The sequence below is a fragment of the Equus przewalskii genome, chromosome 7, assembly GCF_037783145.1.
Source record: "Equus przewalskii isolate Varuska chromosome 7, EquPr2, whole genome shotgun sequence".
Taxonomy (NCBI): Eukaryota; Metazoa; Chordata; class Mammalia; order Perissodactyla; family Equidae; genus Equus; species Equus przewalskii.
In genome coordinates, this window is record NC_091837.1 from 14,403,270 (window position 1) to 14,424,127 (window position 20,858).

The 20,858-nt window shown below is 52.5% G+C and overlaps 2 protein-coding genes and 1 pseudogene across 4 annotated transcripts; 1 reads left to right on the plus strand and 2 right to left on the minus strand.

Moving 5' to 3' along the window:
• Window positions 1-1,142: 1,142 nt before the first annotated feature.
• LOC103542666 (Y-box-binding protein 1 pseudogene) lies at window positions 1,143-9,248 on the minus strand (annotated as a pseudogene).
• On the plus strand, window positions 1,426-16,791 carry LOC103545702 (tubulin alpha-8 chain-like). The gene is made up of 5 exons (XM_070628795.1): window positions 1,426-1,486; window positions 9,959-10,181; window positions 11,062-11,210; window positions 11,525-12,205; window positions 13,829-16,791. The coding sequence occupies exons 4-5, from the start codon at window positions 11,756-11,758 to the stop codon at window positions 13,886-13,888; spliced, it is 510 nt and encodes a 169-aa protein (XP_070484896.1). The 5' UTR covers window positions 1,426-1,486; window positions 9,959-10,181; window positions 11,062-11,210; window positions 11,525-11,755; the 3' UTR covers window positions 13,889-16,791.
• Window positions 16,788-20,843, minus strand: LOC139084721 (mitotic-spindle organizing protein 2B-like). Of its 3 annotated transcripts, XM_070628743.1 has the most exons (5): window positions 20,708-20,843; window positions 20,429-20,592; window positions 20,085-20,233; window positions 18,931-19,110; window positions 16,788-17,190 (listed from the first exon to the last, which is right to left on the minus strand). In XM_070628743.1, exons 2-5 carry the CDS (start codon window positions 20,590-20,592, stop codon window positions 17,075-17,077), a joined length of 609 nt encoding a protein of 202 aa, XP_070484844.1. In that variant the 5' UTR covers window positions 20,708-20,843; the 3' UTR covers window positions 16,788-17,074. The 3 variants fall into 3 exon arrangements, with proteins under 3 accessions (XP_070484844.1, XP_070484845.1, XP_070484843.1); XM_070628744.1 differs by lacking the exon at window positions 18,931-19,110; XM_070628742.1 differs by lacking the exons at window positions 16,788-17,190; window positions 20,708-20,843 and having other exon boundaries at window positions 18,399-19,110.
• Between the last annotated feature and the right edge of the window lie 15 nt (window positions 20,844-20,858).

The following is a 20,858-nucleotide window of genomic DNA, read 5'->3' on the forward strand; positions in this document are numbered from 1 at the left end:
TGCTGAGGAAGATTAGTCCTGAGCTAACATCTGTTGCCAATCTTCCTGTAGATTGTATGTGGGTCACTACTACCACATGGCTGCTGAGGATCAGTGCAGGTGCATGCCCAGGAACCAAACCTGGGCCCCTGAAGTGAAGTGTGCTGAACTTAACCAGTAGACCATGGGGCCAGCCTGACATAGTGGGGTTTTTTAACTTTACCTTTATTAATATATTAATATATGATTTATATTTGTAAATTACTACACACAATTTATATTTATATATTTATATTCTCTATATTTAACTCCTTTTTGGTGCTGCCTTCTCTATGAAAATTCCAGCTCATTCAGGTTGTGCTTAGAAGATCCAGGAGAAGGGGCTCTTTCCTTCTGTAGGGTAAACACACTCTCCCATGGACCAGCAGCAGGAATGGGGGAGTTTGGGGGGGTAAACAGGGGGCATCAGTCACCCTTCGAGGAACCCTGGAAGTTCTGTGTCCTCTCACCAAGGTGTGGGGGTGGGAAATTCTCCGGCCTCCTGCCATGACCGCTTGTGGGGTCTCCCGCCCTCATCCTCTCCCTGCTGCCATGTGCTCCCCCTAGGCGCCCGTCCACCCGCATCTGCTGCTGTCCGGCTCCCGCCCACCCAGGAGAGCCAAACTCCTTGGTCCGGCCATGGTCGCGCCAGCCCAGCCCAGAGCCGCCAGCGTCGCCCTCTCGACCGCAGACCATGCCCGGGTGAATCCCACAACTCGCCAGAGCCCGCCCTGCCAGCTCCACCCTTCCCCCCTCGCTGATTGGAAACCTCGCGATACTTTCTTCAAGACCCGCTCACAGGCCCTACGTGCCCCGGAAGGCGGAGGTACCCCCTGCCTCCCTCCTCATACCTCCCCACCACTTCCTCCCGGGGGCCATCACATGGTCCGCCACACATGCTCATGCGACGGAGTCGGTGACCCATCTGCCCCTGACAGCCCCCCTCGTAAAGCTTCCTCCCAGCCCAGGACACTGACCTCAGCCCAGTGAGAGGGCCCAGACGGCCCCCTCACGGGTGTTTGCAGAGCTGACGTCCGCCAAGGCCTTTCCCAGGCCCTGGCCCTGTCCCCGCCACGCCCGTGCCGCTCACGATGAGACTGCCTGTCAAGGACGGACAGTGGGGCTCAGGCGCGAGAGCTCCGGCAGCGCGGCCTCCACCCGTCAGGGGCTCCCTCCTGGCCTGCGGCTGCCCTGTCAGAGTTGCTCAGGGCCGCCAGGCTCGCAGCTTCCGCCGACGCAGCGCCAGACGTGCAACCGCTGCGCTGCAGCCCAGGGGCACTTCCCTCCTAAAAGGAAGACCAATCAGAAGAGTGATTTTGCCCGTCAAGAAAATGGCCAATCGCGATTGGGGTCCCAGCCGGGGGCCCGCCCCGCAAAGGGGTCAGAGCCAATGGCAGTCAGGCGGGCGGCGAGCCAATGAGGACCCCGCAGGCTCGCAGTCAGGCCCGTCTCGTTGGGCCGAGAGGAGGTGGGAGCTCAGAGTGCAGCATGGCGGCTGGCGGCTGGCGGGTTGGGGTCTTGTGGGAGGCGGGACGTGGAGGGCAGGCCCGGCGGGCAGCGGGGCGCAAGGGTGTTGTCCCTGCTCGGGGCGTGCCAGGACCGGGCACCACCCAAGGTCGTGTCCACAGCTTGTGGGTCAGGGGTGGGCACGAGGCACACTGCGCACGTGCCATCGCCTCCTGCCTTCGCCCTTCCAGACTCTTCCTTCCAGATGCAGCACCAAGTGTTGCACTTGAACTCTCTCCTGTGTGTCTCTGCTACGCTGCGAGCTCACCAGGGCACTTAAGAAAATGGGCAGTACTTACAAGGTCTTGAAATAATAATGATCGAAAATGGTGTATGCGGAAAATCTTGCTTCCTCCATTAGATAGGTTTTTTCCCGGTAGTTTATAATGATAATTTTTTTTTAAGCAAAACCAAGCAAACAAGAATAGATGTGCCTATATCCTCTTTTTCTTGCACCAAAGGTAGCACACAGTGTGCACTCTTTCACTTGTTTTTGATTGTACGAAACACCCAGCTCCCTCTGTGTCAGCATACAAAGATCTGCATTGTCGTTTTCGGCCGCACAGTGTTCCAGTGTGTGGCTGCAGGTTATTCAGACTGTTTGGTATCGCTGCAGACTGGGATGCTGTCCAGCCCTTACACATAAGGCTGCAGTGAGTATCTGTGCGTGTGCCGGTTCTTACTGGTGTGGATGCATATGGGATGCCAGAAGTGGATGGCTGTGAGTTTGTAGATGTTGTCGGATTCCCTTCCATCAGCAATCTATGAGAATTCCTGTTTTCCCACAGCAGGGTAGGCTTCTGCCTTTAATTTGTTCATTTTTATATCCTCAGCTCATAGGTATCTACTGAGTAATTGTTGAATTAACGCGGTGATAGTTTACACGTAAATGAAACCCAACCAACGCCCCGTCATAGTGCACCTCTAAAACAAGCAGAGCCCAAGAGACAGCCTTATGTGGAGAGAGGCCACAATGACCCTGGGACAGGGCTTTACATGGTCCGTTGCAGATTTCACTTGTTCCCCAGTTAACTGAGGCTGATGGCTAGTCATCTCAGCCTCAGTTTCCCCTCCTGACCACTGTGGTAGCTTCCAAACTTTACAAAAAGTATATAACTACATAATAACTCACGCTAACCTCTGCATTCTCCTCTTGTAAAAGTTGGTTTTGAGGCTTCTCTTATTGGTCATTGCACAGCATGAAATCAAGCTGCTCAGAAAAATGTTTTTTAGAGGTAAAGTATTCCAAGTGTAAAGGAAAAGTATCTTCTTTTACCTGACAAGTAAAAGGAAGCTTCCAAAACTTAGAAGAAATTTGTGCATTTCATCATGTTTAGGCGCTGTTATTTTTAGCAAAGTCTTTGTCTTTCATGAGAAAAATACCATGATTAATACTTTCAGAGGAGCTATTCGGCCATTGTTTGTTGGTATAATAGTGTCTTCTCAAGTTGAAATGCCTAATAAGATTTTACGAGATGATAGTACTTAGTTGAACCAACTAAATTAAGAAACTTCAGTGGGCTGGCCCAGTGGCGCAGCGGTTTAGTGTGCAGGTTCCACTTCGGTGGCCCGAGGTTTGCTAGTTCAGATCCCAGTGTGGACATGTCTGTGGCAGGCGTCCCACATATAAAGTAAAGGAAGATGGGCATGGATGTTAGCTCAGGGCCAGTCTTCCTCAGCAAAAAGAGGAGGATTGGCAGCAGATATTAGCTCAGGGCTAATGTTCCTAAAAAAAAAAAAAAAAACGGAACTTCAGATGAGGGGGAGGTGGTGACAAGTTGGTGTGAATTTAACCTAAAAGGACTTCCACTGATCTCCTCTGAGACAGTGTTGGCCATTCCAGGTACTTCTCCTTTGTGTTAGAAGGATTTGTGTCTCAAGATGTATTTAATGGAAATACCAGCCACAGATATTTTGGGTAAAATCCTCCCTTAGGAATCCCAGAGCCTCATCACAAAGTTGAGAACCTTCTGGAGAATTTGTCCCTGCCTCGAAGGGTAATTTGTTTTCTGGCTCAGTGTTGCAGTTTGGTTGGAACCAGAATTAGCCTATCAGCTGTGAATTAGCCCCTCATCTTTCATTTACTAAGGACAAGGCCAGAAGCAGAATTTCTAGGCTTCCAGACCATCACTCTTAACGAACTAGGAATTACAGTGCTGGGTTAGCAAATCAGAAACAACTTGCAGTAATTTGAGATTTCTAAACTGTAATGTGATCATAATTGTAAGATGGGAAAATAATACCCATGCTTAAAAGGATCTGGATCCTGATGTGGCCATTTTGACTGCCTGTTTCATTTTTATTCTGGTTCTCTCTCCTTCAGGGGGCTCCAGTAGTGGGTATAAGGAATTTGTCTGTTTCGTCTGTGTTGTCGAATTTATTGGCACAGAGTCGTTCATAATATTCCTTTACCCTTTCAATATCTTAGTATCAATAGTGACATCCTCTTTTTCATTTCTGATATTGGTAATGTTTATCCTTTCTTCCTCTGAATCAGTTTGGGTAGGGGTTTGTCAATGTGATCGTTCAGCTCAAAAAAACAGGTTTTGGTTTGATTTTTCTCTTGTTTTCCCTTTCTCTGTTTTCTATTTACTTTACTTCAGCTCTTTATTATTTCCTTTTTTCAGCATAATTAGGATATTTGCTCTTTTTCTAGTTTCTTAAGTTGAAAGCTTAGGTCACTGATTTTGAAACTTTCCAAGGACTTTCTGTGTGTTCGTGAGGGATATTGGTCTGTGCCTCTTTATCCTGTTGTTGGTTTTGGTACCAGGGTGATGCTGGCCTCGTAGAGTGAGTTGGGAAGCATTCCTTTCTCTTCTATGTTCTTGAAGAGTTTTATAGGTCGTTGGTTTTAGACCTTTCTAGCTTTTTCTGCTATGAGTGTTTTATATATGTTTCCGTCTAAGCACTGTTTTTGTTGCATCTCACAAATTTTGGTGTGTCATGTTTTCATTTTCATTCCAGTTGAAATGTTTTCTAATCTCCCTTGTTATTAGTTTCCAACTATTTGGGGGATTTTTCAGATATCTTTATGTTACTGATTTCTAATTTAATTCCAACATTCAGAGAAAATATTTCGTATTATTTAAATTTTTTTATTAAGATCTTTATTAACAGGTGCTTGCAGTTTGTTGAGTTTTTTGAGAATATCAAGTTGTAAACTTTTATCACAAATTAAAAATGAGGTTCTTAAAAATTTAACTTGACCAGATATGAAACAATTTTAATACTTTTAAAGACATATTGAGAAAAACTAGTCTTCATTAAAAAAAAAAAACACATTTGTCATTACCAAAAAGAGACGTCTTTAGATAAATTAATGAAAGTCCCGTGCTGCATGGGATGATGCAGATGGTTCTAGTTATCTGGTCAATGGGCAGAAAGCAAGCACTTCAGGTCTTCAGCTCCCACCTTTAGTTCCTCTCTTATTGGTGGAACTTCATACTCCTTCCTTCCTGTCGGCTGACTAAACCTGCTGGTGGTGGCGATGGAGAGCCCACATTTCCCCAGCCTGCCTGCTCAGCCTCGGGAGGGGCGGGATTCTCAGCAGCAGGAGCAACTGCTTTTGTCCCTTTACCATCTTGTGCTTTAGGGTTTTCCTGGCATCTGTATTGGTCATTGAAGGTGCGGCGGTGCTGATGTTGAGGTGGCTGCTTACATTGGGTCTCATCTCCTTGATTTTCTTGATCTCCATGGCCACCCTCTCAGGGCTGTCTTTGGCGAGGAAGATCCTTGCGGAATTGTGGTCTATACCCTGACACAGCTTCTGTCTCACTGGTCTCCCTTGTTCTCCTGCACTCTGGTTGTCAGTCCCCTCCATCACTTCTCCCTGCACAGGACGGCTGGAACACTGTGCTTGTCACCCATAGTGTCTCTGCGTGTAGGAAGGTGGGGACTGTGGCCTGCATGTGGTCGGGCTGGCACTGTGGGGCCTGGCCTTCAGGAGCACTCTCTGATCCCTCGCTCTTTCCTGCTCTCACTATTCTGGTGGTCCTGCTGGTGGGTGTGTGGAGGACCCCTGTGATGTGAACAGCAGCTGTGATGGTCCCGGGCTGCTGTCTATTTACTGTCTTGCATTGCAGCTCCACCAGGCCTGTCACCTCTGCTGCCTCTGCACCCCTTCTCCTCTAACAGCACCAAACCACACAGTCTCCCCGTCTCCTGCGCTGCAAAGGTCCTCACTGGGTTCTTCCTCTTTGTGGCCGTCTGTGTACACATACATCTTCCTTGGTGTCCTTCCTCTTGATGAAACCACATCCATTTCTTACACTCAACCATTTTACTGTTCCCAAAACCTTTGCTACAATTACCCTCTTGTGCCTGCACCCTGCCGCTGGTGCTGGGCTAGGTGTTGGCAGCACTGGGGGCGGGGGCAGCTGAGGGTCTTGGCCTCGCTGCTCAGCGTGTGGTGATGGTGACTGGGCCAGGTCACCACTCAAGGGTGCAGTGACGGAGACTGGAGCTGGAGGAGGTGCATGGGCTGCTCAGGGCTCTTGGGGTCCGCTCTTCCCTCCCACTACTGACAAACTCTTATTTGGATTATTTGAGATTTATTGAGAATCGTGTCATGGTTGCTGGAGAATGTGGTCTCTGTTGGCAAATGTCCCCTGTGCTCATGAGAAGAATGTGTCCTCTGCTATGTTGGAGGGGTGTTCTATAATGTCATTTAGGTTAGAGTGGTTGCCAGTGCCATCCAGGGCTTCTGTATCCTTCCTCATTTCTGTCCACTTGTTCGATCAATTATCAAGAGAGTGTTGAAATCTTTGCCTATAGATTGTCTATTTCTCCTTTCAGTTCTTTACGTTTTGCTTTGTGTATTTGAAGCTCTGTGTCTAGAAGCTATACCTCTAATGATACATAACCATTAAGGACTGTGATGTCTTCCTGGTGAGTTGGCCCTTTTATTATTGTGAAATGACCCTCTTTCCCTGGGAAAATTCTTTGCTCTGAAAGCAACACTGTTGGTCCTGACCAGCACTCTCCCCGACCTGGACACCACATGAATGCGCTGCTCCCTGGGAGCTCCCTGGGAGCTCCCTGTAGACAATGTGCTGTCTGGTGGGGCCTGCCCTTTATCCCCAAGAAGAGGCCTGCTGGGGCATCAGAGAATGCCAGAAATGAGAGATCCTGAGTTCCTGCTAGTCCACCTGCCCAGCCATGGGTTCAAACCCACTGTGGAGAAGCATGAGAAGAGTGGCAGAGTGGGGGAACTCAGGTTCATCACCTGGTACCCGCGTGATGTTTCCTCTAAAACTGCTTGAAGGACACCTGATGGGGCGGTCCGTCCATCCCAACCTCCCCTCTCCTGGATCAAGGCCAGTCTGTGTGCTCAGAATGTGCCAGTGTCAGCAGAAAACAAACACGATAGAAGAAAAAACGCACTGTTCCTATGCCTCCCTTGTTTCCTTTGGTGTAGCCTTAACATGCTGTATTTTTCTCCATTCTTTACTTTTTACCATGTCACTGGGCTTCCTGTAGTCAGCATAGAGTTAGGGTTTGCTTTTTTCTGCATCTGACAAACTGCTGTTTATTAAGTAATTGCACTGAACTTGTAAGGACATTAATGTGACTATTGGCGTGGTTGGGTTTAAACCCACCAGGTTCCTCTTTGTTTCTAATTATCCCATTTGTTTCTTCCCATTTCCTTCTTTTCTTCTACCTTCTTTTGGGTTAATTATTTGTATGGTTCCATTTTATCTCCTTTATTAGCTTCTTGGCTCTTCCCCTTCATTTTATTTTTTGTGGTTGCTTTGAGGATTACTGCCTACATCTTCTGTTTACGCCAGTCGACCTTCAGGTGAAACTGTCCATGACAGTCCACTCCCGTTTCCCCTTCTTGGCCTTGGTGCTATTGTTTGTCATATTTTGCTTTTATATGACCTAGTAACCCCACAATAAATCATTATTTTGCTTTAACATTCAATTATATGTTTAAAATATGGCAAAAAGCCTTTTCTATTTGCCCCTGTATTTAGCAATTGTAGTGTCTTCCTTCCTTGTGTAATCCCAGTTGTCCGTCTGGTATTGTTTCCCTCTGCCTGGAGGAATTCCTTTAACATTTCTTTTTTTTTTTTTTTTTAAGGATTGGCACCTGGGCTAACAACTGTTGCCAATCTTTTTTTTCTGCTTTATCTCCCCAAACCCCCCTGTACACAGTTGTATATCTTAGTTGCAGGTCATTCTAGTTGTGGGATGTGGGATGCCGCCTCAGCGTGGCCTGACGAGCAGTGCCATGTCCGCGCCCAGGATCCGAACCCTGGGCCGCCGCAGTGGATCGCGCGAACTTAACCACTCGGCCACGGAGCCAGCCCCTAACATTTCTTGCAGTAGTGACCTGCTAATGATTCATCCTCTCAATTCTTGAATATCTGAAAAAATCCTTATTTGCGTTTTTCTTTACAGTTTTATTGAAGTATAATTGACATAAAAATAAGGTACTCATTTAAAGTGTATAATTTGACAAGGTCTGACATTTATTAACATATTGATAACCCATGAGGCCATCACCTCCATCAAGATAATGAACATGTCCATCACCCCCAAGTTCCCTTGTGCCCCTTTGTAATCTCTCCCGCCTGCCCCCCTCCCATCCCTGCCAGTCTACTTTTCTCTATTTTCTACAATTTTGTGTAAATGGAATCACTGAGTTCATTGTTTGTTGTGGTTTGGATTCTTTCACTCACTATGATTATTTTGAGATTCATCCATGTTGTTGCGTGTGTCAACGTGGTTCCTTTTTATTGCTGAGTATCAACTGTTTTTGTGGTAAAATACACACGACAAAATTTACCATTTTAACCATTTTTCAGTGTATAATTCAGTACCATTAAGCACATTCACATGTTGTATAACCAGCACCACTGTTTCCAGAACTTTTTCATCATCCTCAAATCCTTTCTTCTGTAGTATATAATCTGCTGTTAATACCATCCACTGTGTTTTTGATTTCAGATATTTTCTTTTTTTATCATTAGCAGTTGGATTTAGGTCTTTTTAATATGAAACTTGTCTCCCTTATCATTCTAATTTTTTCCTCTACCTTCCTGAGCATATGGATATATAATAGTTATTTTAATGTCCTTGTCTTCTAATTCTGTCATCTATGCCATTCTGGGTCTTTTTTTTTTTTTAATGTTTTATGTTTTGTGTGTATGTGTGTGAGGAAAATTGGCCCTGAGCTAACATCTGTGCCAATCTTGCTCTTTTTGCTTGAAGAAGACTGTCGCTGAGCTAACATCTGTTCCAATCTTCCTCTATTGTATGTGGGATGCCGCCACAGCGTGGCTTGACAAGCAGTGCTAGGCCTGCATGAGGATCCAAACCTGTGAACCCTGGGCCGCCAAAGCAGAGAGCGTGAACTTAACCACTGCCCCACGAGGCCACGCCTCTGGGTCTCTTTTTGTTGATTGCTTTTTCTCTTCATAAGGTCATATTTTCTGAAATTTTTCTCTTTTTTTGGTATACTTGGTAAGTTTAGATTGGGTACCAGACACTATGAATTTTACATTCTTGGGTGCTAGATTTTCTTGGTGTTCCCTTAACTATCTGTAGGCTTTTTTCTGGGATGCTGTTAATATACCTTGAGACAGTTGGACAGTTGGATCCTTTGAGGCTTGCTTTTCAGCTTTCTTAGGTAGGTCCAGAACAGCCTTGAGTGTAGACCTCGTTCGGCCCCACTTCTGAGGAGCCCATTCAGTGTTTGTGAGGGAGCGGCTCTCCAGCATGGCGGCTGTGAGCTCAGGAGTCCCTCACACACATGTGCTGAGCAGGCCTCAGCTGTGGACTGCCTGGGGCTCCCCGCTGGTCTGCACAGAGCGCTTTCCCTGCAGCTCTCTCCCCTCCAGCATCGGCACCGTGGTTTCCTGCTGCCCCAGCCACCCTGAACCCCGAATCCTCTCTTCTCCACTCGGGGGCTCCCTGGGCTTTTGGTCTCCCTTCCTCTGCTGCAGCCTGGAAACTCCCCAGCAGGAAACTTCTGGGGCAGGAATGCAGCTGACTTTGTTTCTCTTCTATTAGCAATCACTGTCTCTGCTGCATGTTGGCCAGTGACTGAAAACTGTTATTTCATATATTTCATCTGATTTTCTAAGCCATTGCTTAAAACAGGGTGGTAAATCCACCCTTAGGTGGAAGCAACATTTCTTGAGTGCTTATTTTAAATTAATTTTTGTATTACGTATTGATGGCTTGGAAGATGAGATTATAGTGGCTGTATTCCTATTCATAGTTGAAGTGTGTTTCTAGGCATGTTGGATGGGCAGGTGTTCAGATATGAAATGATCATTAGCAGGTCATGGGGTGTAATGTATGAGAAAATCTCCAGACACCAAAATATTTTACAAACATTAATTTATGATATCAGGTCCCACTTGCATGTCATAGAGTAATGATTGCCTTGAAGAAGAGGGTCTCACATTTATGTTCTGGTTTCCAGCACGAGTGCATCTCTATCCATGTGGGGCAGGCGGGGGTCCAGATCGGCAATGCCTGCTGGGAATTGTACTGCCTTGAACATGGAATTCAACCTGATGGTCAGATGCCAAGTGACAAAACCATCAGCGGTGGGGATGACTCATTCAACACGTTCTTCAGCAAGACTGGGGCTGGCAAGCATGTGCCCAGAGCAGCGTTTGTGGACCTGGAGCCCACCGTGGTCGGTAGGTTCTCAGGCACTCAGGTGGCTGTCCTGGGAGGGTAGGAGAGCCTAGCTAAAGCCCCACATGAGCTCCTTTGAATCCCTCTGCAGAAAGGACGGATGTACAAAGGTATGCCTGTAGCCACGTTAGGGGAGAAACTGGAGAGTTAGTGCTTGAAGTGTCTGTGGGACTCAGGCTCCTAATTAGGAAAACCTCCTGTAAGGTTGGCCAGCAGGAAGATGGGCTAGCGACAATTCACTCGTGGCCACCTCTGCCCTGGTTAGGTAGTCATATAGACCCTGTCTGCAGGGTGCCCGGGCACTGGACCCTCCTTATGCTGTGTACTCCCTCCGGCTAGTGCAGGAGTCTTGACCTGCATCTTAGGCATAGAAAGGTGAGTATAGAACATTCGTTGGGTTCCTCCAGATTAGAAGTCTGAGGTAGTTTCCAAGGAGAGCTGCAAAGAGAGCCCCTTTCAGTGGCCACCCAGGGGATGACAGAATGTCACCCTAAAGTCTGTGAGACCCAGGCCACATAGCGCAGCAAAAGCCATGCTGGGGACTGTCTAGTATGTAAGGGATTTTTAAATTGTACCCTTGGCTCTACTGCGGGTATGAAAAACACGCACGTGTAGAACGGCCTGTGTTGGGTGTGGGGGCTCTACTCCCTTCTTTGGGAAGCAGTCACACTGACATTGGTACCATGAGTTGACTCTTCTCTCCTGGAGCCGTAGTGTGCAGTTGTGGTCTGTGTATTAGAGACGTTCCCTGTGAGGCACTGATGCTGCTGACCTACAAGGAACAGCGTGTAGTTAGGAGAATGGAACGGCCCCCGAATCTGCCCACTCTGGTGAGTTAACAATAGACCTTAAAGACTCGCGGCCCCTGTGTCCTCTTTGCAGATGAAGTGCGCACAGGGACCTACAGGCAGCTCTTCCACCCGGAGCAGCTGATCACCGGGAAGGAAGACGCGGCCAATAATTACGCCAGAGGCCATTACACCATCGGCAAGGAGATCGTCGACCTGGTCCTGGACCGGATCCGCAAACTGGTAAGAAGAGCTCTGACAAGGCTTCCTGTGGACCTTGTCCTGGACGGGAGGGTAGGCCTTGGATTGTGACCGGGAGGACATTTTGGGAGAAACCGAGGCCGGAGTCATGAATCCACAGTCTTACTCTGCAGTGTGGCTGCGGTGCATCCATGCAGCTTTCCGTCTGCTCTGCTTTGCCTCTAAGTGTGATGCGTGTTCACTGTGGAGGTGTGAATCGTGTGATCTTGCATGTGAAGAGAAGTGACCGTGGCGGGTTGGAGGTTGGTGGTGTGGCTTCTCCTGGGCGCTGGCTCACGTCCTCTGCTTTCTCTCAGGCGGATCTGTGCACAGGGCTGCAGGGCTTCCTCATCTTCCACAGCTTCGGGGGCGGCACCGGCTCTGGGTTTGCGTCTCTGCTCATGGAGTGGCTCTCCGTGGACTATGGCAAGAAGTCCAAGCTCGAATTTGCCATTTACCCAGCCCCCTAGGTTTCCACAGCCGTGGTGGAGCCCTACAACTCCATCCTGACCACTCACACAACCCTGGAACATTCTGATTGTGCCTTCATGGTGGACAATGAAGCCATCTACGACATATGTCAGTGCAACCTGGATATCGAGCGGCCCATGTACACCAACTTCCATTGTCTGATCAGACACATTGTGTCCTCCATCACGGCCTCCCTGCGGTTCGATGGGGCCCTGAACGTGGACTTGATGGAATTCCAGACCAACCTGGTCCCCTACCTCCGCATCCACTACCCCCTGGCCACCTGCACCCTGGTCATCTCAGCCGAGAAGGCCTACCATGAGCAGCTGTCCGTGGCCGAGATCACCAATGCCTGCTTCGAGCCTGCCAACCAGATGGTCAAGTGTGACCCTCGCCATGGCAAGTACATGGCCTGCTGCATGTTATACAGGGGGGACGTGGTCCCGAAAGACGTCAAAGCGGCCATTGCCACCATCAAGACCAAGCGCACCATCCAGTTTGTGGATTGGTGCCCGACTGGATTTAAGGTAGGACTGGTGATGGGGAGTGGGTCTCCCTGTTGGAAGCGGCAGACCCTGCCATAGAACGCTGCCACTTTGCAGAGTTCCCCTGTTCCCTGACAGCTTGGCTCTTGGTCATAACTTAGGGGACCACAGTGATCATTTATTCAATGGCATCTTTTGAACTTCCTTCCTGAGTCATCACACTATAGATCTGTGGTATTTTTTTAACTAAATAGGAAATTTTTTGAAGGCTTTTTGTTCCCTTTTCTGGGTGGTAGAATTAGTGTGGGAAATGTAGGTTGGACTGGGAAATGTGGGCATTTGGGTAATTCAGGTGGATATTTGGGGAATGACTATCAATTGATTGCCATCACTGAATCTTCCTTCCATAAGGGTAGAAACTACATCCAATTTCAATGTCCTGTGCAGTGTTGGATTTAAAGAAAAACTATCATGAATCTTTTGTGAAGAAAATGGCAACATCTTTATTTCTCTCTTGGGAAGCCTAGAAATTCTGGCCTGAGTTTGCCTCAGACCACAGTTTGTCCCCACCTTCCATTGGAGACGGGATGGACACCTTGCTGTCGCTCTCCAGCTTTGTCCAGTCCTGGGTCACTGAACCCTGTGGATGATTTCCCTCAGGACTGTGCTTCCTGAGCCTTTTCATGTCTCCTCTGCCAGCCCAGACCCTCCCTGCTCCTGCTGGGCCTGCTGCAGTGGATTCTGAACTAGGCTTCCTCCTCTGGTCCTCCTCTAGTTCAGGAGTCTGCATGGTGGGTGGGCCAACCGCCTGCTTCTGTAATTATGTTCCATGTGAACACAGCCACACCTGCTCATTGGTGTGTTGTGGCTGCTTTTGCTGCAGACAGAACTGAGGAGCTGTAACAGACCACGTGGCCCACCCAGCCTAGACTATGCAGGGTCTCGCCCTTACAGACAATGTTTGCTGACCCGGGCTCCAGCTGACCCTGTGTGCTGCTGCCAGATCTCTGAGCACGTCATCCTTTGGGTCCTGTACTCGGAATGCCTCCCCTTTGGTCCCAGCCCTAGAACGTCACCCCTTCCTCCTCCTTAGCACACACATAGGCCACCTCCTGGTGCAGTGGGAGCAGCAGTCCTAGGACCTCTGACAATGTACCTGTCACCTGCTCTGCACAGGCTGGCTCATTTGGTGGGAAAGCAGGGGGTACGATCTTCCCTCGTGATACAACCACAGCTGTGTGCTCTGAATCTACTGGGTGGAAAGATTTCAGCCACAGAAATTAATCCCCATCTCGTTGAAGCCCGTGGAGATAATAGCGTATGAAGAATCCAGGGCAGTGTCCCTTTTCAGAAGGAAGACAGTGCTGTCACCTGGGCACCTATCACACATCACAGTTGCTGGGAGACAGCCCTTCAGGCAGCATGGGACCCAGCCAGGGTGGCTGACTCAGGCTCCTCTTTCCCTGTTTTCCTTGTCTGGAAACCAGCACCCTGCTCTCCTGGCACCTTGCCTGGCACCAAGAAGGACTCAGAGACTTCAGGGTGAACCGAGTCTTCTCCTGGGTCACAAGAGGAGACCTGTGCATCTTCTGTTTCCATGATTCAGCCACCATTTCTGGGTTTGACAGAAGCTTCACAGAGTGCTCTCTTCCCCTTCTCTGGCAGGTGGGCATCAACTACCAGCCCCCCACGGTTGTCCCCGGGGGAGACCTGGCCAAGGTATAGTGGACCGCGTGCATGCTGAGCACTGAGATGACCACACAGGGGACAAAATGTGCCTGAGAACAGGTTCACCCACTGGGTCCCAGTGCTTCCCATGGGGCCTGCCCCAGCCAGGGCTCTCCTCCACTCCAGCCTGGCAGGGTCTGCCCTGCAGGCTCTGACCAAGGTACGTGTGCCCCGCTTGACCCCAGCCTCCATCCCAGTTCTCAGTCAAACAGCCTGCAATGGGGCATTGTGAGTTCTTGGAGGAAAGACACAAGGAAGGGTCTCAGGGACCTGTTAGGTCACTTCTCTGTCACCATTTGTTACCTTGAGCAAGCGGAGGCGTCTACCTTTGAGACTCTGCAGAACCTGGCACCTCCAGAAGGACATCAGACTCACTTTCATGCTAATACTGACAACTGACTTCTCCCCAGGATGCCTGCAGGGATGGGACGGCCCTTCTTTTTTCTTTTTTTTTTTTTTTTAATGCTTTTTAGTGAGGAAGATTGGCCCTGAGCTAACATCTGTTGCCAATCTTCCTCTTTTTTTTTCCGCCCGGAAGGCCCACTACATAGTTATATATCCTAGTTGTGAGTCATGCTAGTTCTTCTATGTGAGCTGCCGCCTCAGCATGGCTTGATGAGCGGTGCTAGGTCCCCACCCAGGATCTGAACTGCCAAACCTGGGCTGCCGAAGTGGAGTGTGGAACTTAACCACTCGGCCATGGGGCTGGCTTCCAGCACGGCCTTTCTTAAGAGAATTTCTGGAAAGTTCTTCCTCAGAGAGCGGGGGGTCTTTGCTGCCCTGTGGGTGGGGAGGGTTACAGTGGTGCCATGCTGGGAACTCTGAGGGCTCAGGTTTTTCTGGCCTCACCTCCGTGGGCTTCACACTCAAGTGCTCGCGTACACTTGATGTGACAAAGGTGTGATAACAGGTTATCCAGGGCCAAGGGGGAGCAGACAGGAGTGGGGTGGGGAGGGGGTTGGAGAAGCTGGGCCAAGGCAGCCCACCAGTGACTCCCAAAAGACAGACATAAAGAGAACCCTCACCCCCCATTTCCTTTGGTGCAAATGCTAATATTCTGGTCCCATTGCAAGGACCCCGTCTCCTATGAGAGCCTGGGCCCCACCACCCTGCAGTGTCTCCCAACATGCTAGTGCCCTCCTGCAGCCACAGCCCCACCCCAGGCCTGGCCGGGCAGAATTAGGGCTTCTGTGGCCTCTGGCCTAACCCTCGGTGCTGAGGTGCCCACGAACTTTCCACGAGGGGCCTTTCCTGAGGACTCGGGAGTACTGCCAGGCACAGCTGACCCCCACCAAGTGGCGGGTCTCAGGCGTGGGCCTGACTGTGAAGCCGGCTTGTCTTCAGCCTGCCACACACGAGAGCTTCCTCCCTCTTCAGTATAATGACCAGGCTGTTCTAGAAACTCAAGGATGAGAGGAAAGAGAGAAGAGCAAACAATGTTCATCTTTAAATCTGACAAGGCCCATCAACCCTGGACATGAGAAACCAATGTAACTTTGAGAAGGCACTGAGAACCCATCTAGCAATGAAAGCAGGCCATCACCCAGCTCTGTGCGGTTCTTGGGGTCCTTCAGGAATCACATGCTCCTGGGATTAGCAGGGGGTGGGGGGGACCCACTCAGTCCTCTTCATTTCCTACACGAGGATGGGAGGTGGAGAATGGTCTGCAGGGCCTGGCAATGGAAAGACCTGTTTTGTCAAGCCCAGCTCAACCACACACTCCCGGGGGGATCCAGCAAGGGACATGTTGGAGCTGATCACACCTGCCCCAGCTCCCCCTGGAAGGGTTATTAGGGTCAGAGGGAATGGAGGGTGGGGCTGAGCCAACGGTGACTGCAGGCTCGGGTGGGGAGCGGTAGGGACATGCTCCCAGGCCTGGTTCCTGAGGGGCCCTCTTAAGCGTCAAAGACGGTCAGTGATCACTGAATGTAAAAACCACTCCAGCTTATTGTCTTCAACATCAGTGCTCCTCCCATCCCTAAGGCCAACTTGAGGCCACTCTGTGTTTTGAGACAGTCTAATGAAGCAAAAGCCTAAAATACACTAGCGTGTCAGCCACCTGTGACTTGGGGACCCCTGAAGCTGAGGAGCCACCAGACGCGGTGGACCCACTCTGCCATTTCTCTTTGGCGCGGACCCGTGATCCCCACTCACCAGCCCCTGCAAGCTTTGCCAGCAGAGCTGCTTGACAAGGAAGATTTATAAAAAGCCCAGTGGAGCTGCTGCTCCCATCCCTTCCTGCCGGTCCCTGAAAGCTCTTTCTCCTTCGTGGTGGGAGCGCCCCCTTGTGCGGAAATGGGCCAGAGGGGCCGTGGAGGCAAATATCAGTGACTGGCCTTGAGTGTGCACTGAATGCATGTTGGGGAGGGAGGATGGGGTGGGGCAGGGAATGAGGAGAGGACGGAACACACGACAGTGCCACTGTGGGGGCGCTCTGTGGCCAGTGCGGCAGCACAGTGGCCACCCCGAGATTGTAAGGAGCGCCTGGCAGGGTGGCGGCAAGGGCGGTCCATCATCTGCCTGGAGATCCCACCAGAAGGTGTGCACCCACCAGCCAGTACTACTGCCCTCCCTGACCAGGCACACAGTATGGGCTTAATCAATGCTTCCAGAACACGTTACAGACATAATGACAGGGACCGATGTGCACCAAGGAGATACACGCATGCACTTTAACCCTGAAATGAGACTCCGCTTCTTGGGACGGTGTTCTCCCACGTGGGCGTGCCCAGTGACCCCCTCCTGGCACCCGCACACATAGCCCTGATGCGGTGTTTTAGGAGAGGTCTTATCGTGAATGTTCTGGAGCAGTGCTGTCAATGGAAATGTGATGCGAGCCACATGTGTATTTTAAATTTTCTAGTAGCCACATTACAAAGTAAAAAGAAACAGGAAATCAATTTAAATATGTTTTAATTAGCCCCAAATACCCAACCTATTATCATTTCAACATAGGATCAGTATAAAATTACCTGTGAAGTGTGACATCCCCTCTGTGCACCCATCCCTTGGTATCCGGGCACGGGGTGGGCACCCACGCACCCAGCGCATCTCACCACACCAGCCCCAGGGCCTGTGTCTCCCACATCAGACAGCACAGCTCTGCATGAGGCTCATGGCTTCTGCGCCCAAGCTCATCTCACACGTCCTGGAGGGACATCTTTCTAAAACATATAGTTTCCCTTAACAGTTCAACAGAGAACACTCAGCTGAATGTAATTTTTCCTCAGTGACCCCACATCCTCCCCAGGACAAGCATTCCCCCTCTGTGCTTTCAGGGTCTTCTGTTTCTCCATTTTCTGCAGGAAAAGGCAGAAATGAATGAGCTTTCAGTGACAGTCCCCATAGGCCACCTGGATGGCTGGGGGTCAGGAACCCAGACAGAGTCAAGCCCCTGCGTGGGACTCCAGCCCTTGGCCTGGAGCAACTCCACACCCTGATTCTGTGGGAAATCTAAGGCTAGTGAGGGCCAACAGCCCAAACCCCCTCATCCTCCTAGGCCACCACGGTCCCCACATTTGGCTCACTCTGACAGCTCTCCACCCCAGATCCTGCCATTAACAAGGTGGCCAGAAGGTCTCTGTGCACAGATGCTGTGACATGGGGCCTCAGAGATCTGTCTTGTCTGGTGGCCTCTGCCTCTCAGCCACAGCGCATTGCTGGCATGGCCTGTCAGAGGCCCCACTCCCCTCCACCACCTCCCCATCAAACCCCTCCCCAGGCTGCCCTAACCCCCACCAGGCATCTCACCAGGGCCTCCATGTCCTGGTATGCTGGCCGCTGGCTGCCCAGCCCAGCAGCACCCAAGGCCTGAGCCCTTGAGGAGAAAATGACCCTGTGGAGCCCAGGGCTCCACTCCTGTCCCCATGCTCGGGGCTTCCTCCCCACCTCCCTCAGAGCCCCCTCTGACCCTCCCAACCCCTCTATGCCAGTGTTCCCAGCGCCATTCCCACAGCACACCTCCTGACCCTCCACTCTCTCCCTCTTCCCACATCCCCCAGCTCAGGCCCTCCTCCCACCAATGGGCTGCATCCACGCTCTGCATCAGCCTCCCCACCTGCCCTTCCCCGCTCAGCGCCCTCCCACCACCCCACCTGCAGGGCTGCAGGGCAAAGGGACTGCAGCTGGCCCAGAGGCTCCCCCACCCCCACCGCCTGCTTAACCCTTACTGCTCCAGCAAAGCCCTCTGCACTGGCCTCCTCTCGTCTCTGCTACCGTTGGTTTGTCTAGCCATCTCCCTCCCTGGACCAAGAAGTGTCCATCTCACAGTCCCACTGTGCCCCTAGCACTGACAAACGCTCTGGCACCCAGAGTCCTGAGTGAGTGAGCCCCAACACCCCCTCGAGGGAGGAGGGCTCTGTTCCCGGTTTCTCTCTCCCCCTGGAAATTCAGCCATCCATTCCTCAGCCCAGCCTCTAGTCCACCCACCCCTCCCCTGACCTGCCCCTTGGCCCTTCCCCACTCCTCCCTGGCCCGAGCTCCAGGTGGCACCTGGAACTTGGAGGTGGGTGATGGGGAGAGGGGCATGAAGGAGGGCAAAGCCAGAGCACCTGTGGGATCTCAGGCCCTCCCTCACACACCCCTGGAAACACCTTGCAGGTACCCCAGCTCAGGAACCAGGCAGAGAAGAAGAGTCACAGTGTATCCTCCAGGCTGCCCACCCGGGTGGCTGACAGCATCTCAGAGGCCAAGCTGTTTCTCACACCCAGGGCTTTGCTCTCCAGAGCATGCCACGCTGCCCCTTCCCTGCCCCTCGGTCTACTGTCCTCCTCTGGGGTGGGGGAACCTCTACAGAGCACAAGTCTCACCCAGCAGAGTTAACCTCTGGGGGCAGGGGTGTTGGTCCCATTCTAGAAGGACTGTGGGTTGTCTCTAATAAAGTGAGCCATGAAATCCTGTCCTCAGTCTCTAAGCTGATGGCAGGGATGGCCCGCAGGGTCCTGCCCTTGCAGCTTGAAGCTGCTCAGGCTTTCTGGGGGCCACGGCAGTTTCCATGGAAACAAGAGCACAACCCCCAGAGATAAACCAATAAACGCAACCTGTAAAAGGAGAGAACGGGCAGCAAGAGAACCGGAGGGACCCCGGGGGCCCGGGAGAGAGAGGCGAGTGCGGGGCAGTGGGGCCGTGGAGCAGAACCGCAGAGGCCGCAGGTGGTGGGACCCAGGAAAAGGAGGGCCTTGCAGGGGGGCTACAGTTCTTGGCAGAGAGAGAGGAGGCCTCTGGAGGTCAGAGAGAGACACAGAGAGAGCAGACAGAGCGTGGGTCAGTGGGGAGGCCTGTACTCGAGTGCCCAGGGCCTCATGGGACAGGGGATGCGGGGACCCAGGGCCCTGGCACTCCCACCACAGGGGCCCGGCCTGCCCTCCACCCAAATGTCAGCCCTTCTTGGGGTGTCTCTAAAAGCCCCGTGCTTCTGGCCAAGGAGCCAGCCCAGGAGGTCCGGCTGCATGTCAGACGGTTTCTGACAGCCTCTGGGAGCAGAAGGGACACAGGGAGGATGCAGGTGGAACTCCACGGTGACACCTGGTCACCAGCGCCTGTTCACCATGCCCCAATCTTCACTCTGGAGAGTGATGAGGCCCCTCACACCTGAGCCCAGCGCTCTGCCCCTCCGGCCTCTGCACCCGAGTGTCTAGGGCAGTCAGGGGCTGCCAGGCTGACTCCCGACCTGCATCCAAGGAGGGAAACTCAGCTGGCCAGACTCCTCAGCAAGGCCTGGGCCAAGCCGGGTCCAGGCGAGGGGGTGGCAGGAAGGCCTCTGCCTGCCCGGCTCTCTGAGCACTTCCCTGGAGTCTGTGCAAACATGAGAACAGGAACGAAAGCAGTCTCGTTCCCGTGTTTGTGGGATGAAGGCAGGAGCCCAGAGGCGAGAAGAGGCTGGGGCAGCAAAAGCCCCAGATGAAGCCTAGCCCACTGGGCCTCCCTGGGGCACCCGCTCTGCGGCCACCCGATCTGCACGTGCTTTCTCTACGGCGGCAGCCAAGCCGAAGATGGAGACCAGAGCCCCAGGGGCGAGCCCTTGGCTGGCCCAGCGGGTCCCGGGAGAAGACCAGCAGAAAGGCCTGGCCACGGAGGGCCAAGCTGGCGCAGGGCTAGGCGCTGCCTTCCCCTCCCCGCCCCCCGCCCCCAACCCCGGCCCCGCCGCCTCGCCGCCCGGGCCACAGGGGCAGGGAGCACCGGGCCCAACTCTGACCTCTCGTCTCAGGCGCACTTGATGTGGGCAGTGACACGGCCGCGGGGGCCTGGGACTCGCTCGGCAGCCTCTGCCCGGCGCACATGGACTTGAGCATCTGGAAGACGGCGAGGGGCGCCACGTTCAGCTTCAGCAGGTCCAGCAGGATCCTGGAGAGACAGACGCGCTGCGCAAGGAGCCTCCTCGCCCGGGCCAGGCTGCTCGGCCAGAGCAGGCAGGCGTGGCCGCCTCCCTCAAGACCCCGACTGTACCCTGGGCCTCAAGGGGGTCCGACAAGGGCGGTGGGAAGGAGAGCAGGAGGGTCGGGGGTCGCCGAGCGCGCAGCCCCGCCCGCGCCCGCTCACTTGAACACATCGGGGTCCATGGCGCCGCCCGCCGCCTGCGCCAGCTCGTACAGCTCCATCTCCTCGGCGCTCAGCACCTTCTTCCGCCGCAGCGCGAGCTTCTGCAGGGTCGCCTCCAGCCCCGGGGACGCTCCCGGCCCCGGTCCGGCGCCCGGAGCCGCCATCTGCGCGGCCGCGGGAAAGCGCGCTCACGGCCAGGCCCCTGTCCCCGCCGCCTGTCCCCAGCCCTAGCCCGGTCCCCTAGCCCCGCCCCACGGGCGCGCCCACAGCGACCTCTACCTGCCCTTCCGACCGTTCCTTTCCCAGCAGCCCGAACCCGGAGGGCAGGGCCGGCTCGGTCTCCCCTCGGTCCCTCGGTCTGCAGACATGTACGCGCTGGTAGGGGAAAACGTGGCCGACCGCTGAGACCCGCTCCTTTTCGATCACGGCT

Coding starts and splice junctions, on each gene's coding strand:
- LOC139084721 (XM_070628742.1), bottom strand. CDS start 20,592: ATGGCGGCTCCGGGCGCCGGACCGGGGCCGGGAGCGTCCCCGGGGCTG. Junction 20,234..20,428: donor ATGGACCCCGATGTGTTCAA/GTGAGCGGGCGC, acceptor CTGTCTCTCCAG/GATCCTGCTGGACCTGCTGA. Junction 19,111..20,084: donor AAGTGCGCCTGAGACGAGAG/GTCAGAGTTGGG, acceptor TCTGACCTCCAG/AGGCCTCCTCTCTCTCTGCC.
- LOC103545702 (XM_070628795.1), top strand. CDS start 11,756: ATGGTGGACAATGAAGCCATCTACGACATATGTCAGTGCAACCTGGAT. Junction 12,206..13,828: donor GGTGCCCGACTGGATTTAAG/GTAGGACTGGTG, acceptor CTTCTCTGGCAG/GTGGGCATCAACTACCAGCC.